The sequence below is a fragment of the Henckelia pumila genome, chromosome 2 (assembly GCF_033568475.1).
Source record: "Henckelia pumila isolate YLH828 chromosome 2, ASM3356847v2, whole genome shotgun sequence".
Taxonomy (NCBI): Eukaryota; Viridiplantae; Streptophyta; class Magnoliopsida; order Lamiales; family Gesneriaceae; genus Henckelia; species Henckelia pumila.
The window spans coordinates 2,761,934-2,770,155 of record NC_133121.1 but is presented as its reverse complement, the minus strand read 5'-3'; the positions used below and the strand labels follow the sequence as shown (position 1 = coordinate 2,770,155).

At 36.6% G+C, this 8,222-nt stretch overlaps 1 protein-coding gene across 2 annotated transcripts; it reads left to right on the top strand.

Moving 5' to 3' along the window:
- Positions 1-1,200: 1,200 nt before the first annotated feature.
- LOC140879365 (probable manganese-transporting ATPase PDR2) lies at positions 1,201-2,671 on the top strand. 2 transcript variants are annotated; one of them, XM_073283044.1, is made up of 5 exons: positions 1,201-1,380; positions 1,469-1,622; positions 1,907-1,939; positions 2,356-2,451; positions 2,549-2,671. In XM_073283044.1, the coding sequence occupies exons 2-5, from the start codon at positions 1,593-1,595 to the stop codon at positions 2,618-2,620; spliced, it is 231 nt and encodes a 76-aa protein (XP_073139145.1). In that variant the 5' UTR covers positions 1,201-1,380; positions 1,469-1,592; the 3' UTR covers positions 2,621-2,671. The 2 variants fall into 2 exon arrangements, with proteins under 2 accessions (XP_073139145.1, XP_073139146.1); XM_073283045.1 differs by having other exon boundaries at positions 1,456-1,622.
- Positions 2,672-8,222: the final 5,551 nt, after the last annotated feature.

Sequence of the window (8,222 nt, the reverse complement as noted above, 5' to 3'; positions counted from 1 at the left end):
GTACATACAAAATCATTTTCTATTTCCTCCCATGTATTTCACGCGACTTTCTTCTCTCCTTCTCCCATCCATTTTCGTTTCTTCAATTACCCATAACTTCTATATCGGTGATCGAAATTTAAATCCGAGAGTAGTTCCCGAATTGTTGTGACGAGAGCTAGCTAGTGATACCTGTTTCCTCTGGTTTACATATCCGTCGCCGATTGCCGCATACGATAGGAAAATAGGTTGTTTAGGTATTTTGAAGCTCTATTTCGTAGCTTTGAGCCATATTTCGAAAGTTAGGGTTTTTGAATTTGGGAATTTTTGGTTAATTCGAATTTCTATGATTGTATGTTGGTTGTAGGTGCTATATTTGAGCCGATTGGAGGTAACGATCGAATTTAATATTTTTCAGGAATTTATTTCGAATTTCAGATTATTTATATTAGGATTTTTTGAATTATTGCGTTGAATTATAGGATATTTGGGTCTTGGAATGCCTTAGAAATTGTTTATAAATTCTGGAAATTTTTAGCATTTATCGAATTTTTCAGAATTAAGATTTTAGTATTTTTCGACCCTAGGATTGAATATTTGAATCATTTGGAAGTTGATATATATGTTATGATGATGTGAATGATAATTGCCACATGTTTGGAATAATTAGGATGACACCGAGTTTGTTAAAATTATTGTGGTAATTATTTGACAATTAAGGTATGGATTGATCAGGAACGTCCCAAAAGACCTTGCTGTATCTTCCCCAAACTCAGTTTGTTACTGTCATTACATGTAACTTTATGTTCAGGTTTCAGTGTTTCACAGCAAAAAGGTTTGAGAAGATGAAGAGTGGGAAAAAATGTCTTTATGATAGCCTTCAAGCATTAACTAATGCAAGTGGGAACACTACACTACAAATACTTTCAATTCAAGGTATGGATTCCCAATTCACTAAACAACCCGATGGAATCCCCTGTCCTCACATGGAAGAATATTTTATGCATTGATGTCCTACACAATAAAGTCTTGCATGTGCCATTCAATAACATTGAAAACAAATCACATTCCTTAAGGTATTTGAAAGGGAACCTCACGGCCATTTCAAGCTTTAACCCAATAATACTTTATTTATATTAACTAATCTCATTAAGGCATGCATGTGGCAAACAAAACCATAAGTCATCATTGGAATAATTGGAGGCATGTCAGAGCAAAAGAATCAACCATTTCATTCCGTAATCATTTAGCATTTTCCAATCTTCTACAACTCACTTTTCTTGAGGCATTTGGAAGACAAATCCACGGCCTAGCTTGGATCACCTCCATCACAACTTGGTTCCCTCTATTCTTAGCTCATTCAAGTGTAATCTATGGGTAGAGTGTTCGGCCATGACCTAGGTGAGCTTATTCCTTTTGTTGTTGTTTCTTGAACCAAGCATAGGTGGTAGAGGCTTGAGCTTGATTCTATTCTAGCTTTGATTTGAAGGAAGTTAAATCTAGAAAGATCGTGTCGCTTTACAAGGCTTGAAACCAAAAGAAATCTTGAGCATAAACTTGAAGTCGCTAAACTTTGATCAAAGTTGAAGTTCATCACTTGGAGTGAGATAAGAATGGCACGGCCACTACATCCTAAGCACATGGTATGATGTCTTATCTCTATATATTTCGTTAAAAGAAATTAAAAATATATACGAGTCTTTCTTTAGTTAGTAGCTAGCTAGTTTGTTAGAATTAAATAGTATTATATAGTATAATTGACTATGGGGTTTCTTTTAATTGAAAGTTTGTTCATGGATATGTAAGTAGTGGGTGCGCTTCAATTTTTGTGTGTTGGCCATTTTGCGTCATGTTAAGTCAGTAGAACCTATGGTGGGTGCGCTCTAATGTTATAGATAATTTTGCTTTTCTTTTCTTTTGGTTTCAGGATATCTGTCAGAGTTCCTCTTCATCTTTCAAGGTTCTTGATTTTAATTCATTTGAATTGTAAATTATATTTTGATTTCCTATTAGTTGTAGGTATTATATTGAAGTCGATATATTGAAGGTATTTGAAATTTTTTCAAAATTTGTTGGAGCGTAATTTTAAATGTAAAAAATATTTCAAATAATGGGTCTTCAATTATTCATTTCTATTTTTTTATTCTTTAAAACCGTGGCTATTCATCTAAAATTTGTAATTGAGTTTCACGTGCGATAGCCAAGGAAATCCAAACTTCTTAATGGATGTTGCTATGCTGATTAAATGCATTGTAAATTTTGCAATTCAGTTACTCATGTGGAATCCCCAGTCCTCATTCTAAATAAATTGAGATTCATAATTTTGTGAGTTCAAACATGTTCTCTTTGGTGGCACAAAAATATTACAACATACAGCGGAGAGATGGTGGTTGCTTGGCAGTTGTTCTGAGAACTGGATTTGAAACAAGTCAGGGGAAGCTAATGCATACAATATTATTTTCTACTGAGAGGGTAAGGATTTGAAATTCTCATTAGTGCTTTTCTGAATGTTGTGAGCTGATCTATTATTTGTATGTCCCTTGTGTTTATATTTATAATTGTGGTGTAGGTTACAACGCATAGCTGGGAAAGTGGGCCCTTTATCTTGTTCTTAGTGGTATTTGCTTTGATAGCTGCATGATATGTACTTAGGAAGGTAAAACATATTCTGATAAATACTCCGTTTGACAAGAATATTATGTGTGGAGTCAATTATTCAATAATGCTCTCAAATCAACGTGCTTTTTTTTTTTTACAAGTTTATGCTAAATACACCATCTTATATATAGAACTTCTGGACTATGTTTGGATTTGTTTTACGTGACTAATATCATGGAATGTATTGTTGGGATTTTTTTTCAGTTGTAATCGGGGGTTTAAAACTGTTGTCGAAGGTCGTATTGTTAAAATTCAAGCTCAAATACAACAGTCAAAAACTGTTGTCTTCTCTCAAAGACAACAATTTTTCACTGTTGTCTTTGAGCTTGACTTTTAACTATATGATCTTCTACAACAGTTTTAAACCCCCTACTATACTGAAAAAAAATGTTGTCTTTATGAGTTTTTCTTATAGCAGTTGATGGTCATAATGGATCTACCGATTTGCAAAAAACCGTGGCAATTTTAGCCACGGTTTTTAAAAAACCCGTGTCTAAAATAACCACGGTTTTATGCAAAACCGTGGCTATGTTATAAAACCGTGATTATTTTAGCCACGGTTTTTTAAAAATCCGTGGCTAGAATAGCAACGGTTTTATGCAAAACCGTGGCTACAATAACAACGGTTGTATGCAAAACCGTGACTATGTTAGCCACGGTTTTGTACAAAAACCGCCTAGAAGGCTTTCAGGAGCCGCTCATTGTCCGTGAAATCTTTTGGCATCGACGATCACTCCCCGCCTCCTCAGCCCCGGGCGTCACAAAAGTTTTTCATTGTGAATTTATAACTTTGCCCCCAAATTGTGTAGGAATCAAAAAAAATTTATGGGCAATTATGGAAAAATGAGGTAAAAAACAAGGGCAAAAAAGGATTAAAAATTTAGTCAAACCTTAGGAGGTGATTTATTGCATAGTAATTAATATGGATTTAACTTTTTATTTATATCTAATTATTACCTCAAAGTTAATTATTGATAAACTATGTATACTATATAATATAAAATTTCACACACTATATTTGGCTAATATTTTTATAATGTAAACTATTTTACTTTTGGAAGGTGAAAAAAAATCCAAATATTTATTGACTACAAAATGACACAAATCGGATGTCTAACAGTTACACACCATAATAAAAATTGAGCAGCAATATTGTTAAAAATTAAATATAAATTATTTTTATTTAAATTAGTAATGAGATTAATTAAGAGTTATTTTTTTAATTAATTTGTTCATTAGCATATTTTCTTTTAATTTTTTTCACATTTTAAATTTATTCATTAGCCTATAATTTCAACTTTACTCCCTTTCTACTATTAATTGTATCAAATTGTCACAAAATTTGTTATACATAAATTCATTTTTAATTTTATGATTTTTTTTTCATTTCATCCATCTATTTTCAATATTCTAATATAAAATTTTGTAATAATATTCGATCAAGGAATAGATTATTGTAACTGAAAAATTATATTAAAAAGTTTTAAAAAATAAATAAATATTTTTTGTAAAAATTAGAGTAAAATTCATTTTGATACACGAACTATTGGTAAAATGTCAAATTGGTACATGAACTACTGAGAATGGTTGTAACACCCGATATTTTTAATTACATAAATCCGTCTGCATAATTAGGATATTTAATTATTTAAATTTATGATTTATGGGTTAAATAATTATGTGAATTATTTATGCATGATTTAATTTATTTTTAAGCATTTAACCCATAATTAGTGATTTTTATGATTTTTAGTATTCTTATTATTTAATCGCGTAGACGGGACCGTGGACGGACGAGATGACAATTTTCTAGCCAAATTATTTTATGAGCCTTTTTGGAGCCTTAAATTATTGTTTTGAGTTTTATTATCTCAAAATTTTAAGTATTTAATTTTATTTAATTTTAGGGGTCATTTTTATCCAAAATTAGTCAAAATATTGACTTTTTAATATTTTTAAAATTTCCCTAAATTAATATTTCGAGATTTTTATTTAGGTTATCAGATTTTAAGAGTTAAGTTGTGTTTTTTTTTAATTATTTTGAAAATCTTTTTATTTTATTAATTAACCTATTTTCTAATTAACCAAAAATTTAAACCTATTCTACCCAAACCCTACCTTAGCCGATTGTTTCCCTCTTCCTAGCATCAGCCGTCACCTCCATCTCCATCTTCTTCCTCACGAAACCAAGCTCCAAGAACACCATAGCCATCTTCGAAGGTTCCAAGCAAGCCAAGGCACCCCGTCGTCGTCCCGTCGTCCCGAAGTCCGTCGTATACGCTTCTAAACTCCACAAATCGGTGAAAGGCATGTTTCTTTCCACTTTTTTAAACCTATATCAGTGTATGTATGCGTGTGAGTGTGTATCATCCGAGTTTATATTTTTTTGACAGCAAGTTTCGACTTTTCTTCCTCTCATGCTTCCGTTTTTGACATGTATGGTTCATGCTCACGCCTTTTGGCTACCCATGGCTTGGACGGCTGCTGGCTTAGGTCCTATGGGGTCCCTAGGAGGTCTAGATGAGTCGGCCATGGTTGGGTTGGGGGCTAGAAACCAAGGACGAAAGGTTTTCAGAAGAGGGTTCAAGAGGCTGCGCAGGCTAGGGTTGTGGGAGAAGGGGTTCGGCTTGGTCTTTACAGGGTGCATGGGGTCGGGGGCTGGGTATGGTTCGGTCCGGCAGGACCCTGGGGAGGTCCTGCCGGCGGGGCTCCGGCCACGGTGGCCGGAGCTGGGCTGCAGCAGGCCGGGAAGGCCTGCTGCTCACGCAGCCGTGCGGCCGAGAGAAGAGAGGTAAGGTAGTGATCGGGTTTAGGGTTTCTGATTGGGTCCGGGTCGGGTCTTGGGTCCGGGTCGGGTCTAAAATAATATGGGTTAAGTTAAGTGGGTCCGGGTCCGGGTTATTTTAATTGGGCTCGGGTATTTTTATTTTTAAGTTTTTAAGTTAATTAGGGATTAAATGGACTAATTAAATTCCCAAAAATTTAATTAGTACCATTTAATTTAATTTGGGTTATTTTATTATTTTTAGACTTTTAATAATTTTTATTAAATTTTTAAGTTGGCCAGAAATTTTTATGGGCTTGGGAGCCCATGAAATTTATTGGGCCTGTAAATGGGCTTTTGGGCCCATTGGGCCAGGGACAGCGTTATTGGACCTAAGTTAGTCTTAATGGGCTTTGGTTGATTTATAGGCCAAGTCTTAAGTTAATGGGCTTGAGTGTAGGGCCAGCAGTCCAGAACCATCCATGAAAAAATTGCATGTGTCCTGATTATATATTTAATTATTTTTATGCATTTAAGTTATTTTAATATTTATATGTTAGTAAGAAAATTAAATTAAATATATATGAAGGACACACGATTTATTTAAGTACATGCATTCACGAAATCAATTTTTTATGCTATGATTTAATTTCTATGGTTGAGCAAATAAAATATTTTAGGTGAAAATTGAAGTAGTGTGGCCATTTATGGGCAGTTTTCTGCCATTTATGTATGGGCAGTTTCTGCCATTTATGTATGGGTGGTTCGCCACCAGCCTCGTACGATGGTTTCTTAGACTGATCAGTCGCACTATAAGTATGGGTCACACTTACGGATAGGACCATTCGATGTTAAGAAAATAAGTGCTCAACAACTCGAGTATGTATGTTATGTATTATGTATTTATGTTTATTTAAGTAAGTTATGTTATGTAATTTTTTTAGCATGCTCATTCATGTATACGTATGTATTAGTAGTAAATTGATTTAAATTATTTTAAACCCTTGTTAGTATGCATGTTGGGCCTCTAGGCTCACTACACTGATATGGTGCAGGTGAGTACGTAGAGGAGCAGGTTACTCCTACCGGTGGTGAGGATCTATGAGCTGTGCTGCAGTAGCCCCGTGACCGTGACAGCTTCTGAGTCACCGTGCATGATGTCATGTGAAACATTTTATTATATTTTTAGTGGTTGAGTTTTATGGGAATATTTTATTAAATATTTTAGTGCATGCACACTTTTTATTTATTTTAATTATGCAGTATATTTTTAAATTATAGGGTTGACTCAGATATTTATTTAATTCATAGAATGCATTTTTCTTAAGTATTTAATTATTTATTTATTTAGTCTTGTATTTATTTGAAATATTTTATTCTGTGCATATATGTATGGGCATATATGTACATGTTTTATCTAGTAGTAAAAAAAAAAAAAAAAAAAAATTTCCGCATATTTATTTATTATAGAGTTAGGGTCGTTTCAGTTGGTATCAGAGCACGGTTCTTGGAGGGGTCACTACTGCTATGCGAGCTCAGAAATCCACGCTACCGGTCTGTAAGTTTTAATGTTATTAGTATGATTTAAATTTCTAGAATTTAAGTTAGCCTTAATTTTTAAACACTTAGTTATGCAAGGCGATTTACGTAAATAAATATGTGGTGGTGCAGAATGCCTCCCAGACCAGTGAACCGACGTGGGGGACCTCCACCTCCACCTCCACCGCCACCTCAGCAGCACCCCATGACAGCACTGGAGCAGGCCAGTGCCACGATGATGGCGGGTATCACTGCCTTGCTGGAGCAGCAGGCTGCCCGTCCCAGACTGTCCCACGAGGAGGACGTCGCAGAGAGGTTCCAGAAGAAAGGGCCTAAGGAGTTTTTGGGGACCACCGATCCGTTGGTGGCTGAGGGATGGATTCGCTCGCTTGAGTCCATCTTTGACTACATGGGGATCACAGACGCCGACAGGGTGAGCTGTGCTACATATATGATGCGAGGCGATGCAGCCTCATGGTGGGAGGGTGCAGTTAGAGGGGTCCATCTACCGACATTGACGTGGGTTGCGTTCAGGCGTATCTTCTACGCCAAGTATTTTACTGAGGACGTGCGTAGCCGCATGATCCGTGAGTTCATGAGTCTCCGTCAGGGGGACCGATCTGTGGTGGATTACGTGAGCCAGTTTGAGAGGGGCTGTCGTTTTGTGCCCATGATTGCTGAGAGTCCGCAGGAGAAGCTGCGACAGTTTGTTGAGGGCCTGAAGGCAGAGATCAGGCATGACGTACGCATGGCAGACGTTTTCACATATGAGTCTGCAGTCAGCCGAGCTTTGCGTTCTGAGGAGGGTCGGACAGCGATCCAGAGAGAGCAACAGAGTAAGAGACAGTTTACGCATACAGGGTATCAGCGACCATCTTCGCAGCCACCTGCGAAGAAGCAGTCTACAGGGCCATCTAAGGGCCCGATTCAGCAGAGGCCTCAGGGGAAGCCACAGCAGCAGACTAGGGGCGGGGCCCCTACTCCAGGGAGATATCCAGTGTGTCCGAAGTGCCAGAAGATGCATTCCGGGCAGTGTCTATTGGGAGCAGGAGTCTGCTATCGTTGCAAGGAGCCAGGGCATCAGATTGCCAACTGCCCGAAGAGGCAGAATGTCAGTGGGCGAGTTTATGTGATGCAGGCTGAGGAGGCAGACCCAGATACCTCCTTGATCACCGGAATACCTAACCCCTAGAACTTTTTCAATTCTTTGCTTTTGTTTAATTGCGATTATAACTGAATGCCTGTTACATGAGTTTAATTATCAGCATGCTAGAATAAGAAT

What these genes read in the sequence shown, in the direction of transcription:
- LOC140879365 (XM_073283044.1), top strand. Translation starts at nt 1,593, where the DNA reads ATGGCACGGCCACTACATCCTAAGCACATG. An exon ending in CACTACATCCTAAGCACATG is followed by an intron (nt 1,623 to 1,906) that starts GTATGATGTCTT and finishes TTTTGGTTTCAG; the next exon opens with GATATCTGTCAGAGTTCCTC. An exon ending in GTTCCTCTTCATCTTTCAAG is followed by an intron (nt 1,940 to 2,355) that starts GTTCTTGATTTT and finishes TACAACATACAG; the next exon opens with CGGAGAGATGGTGGTTGCTT.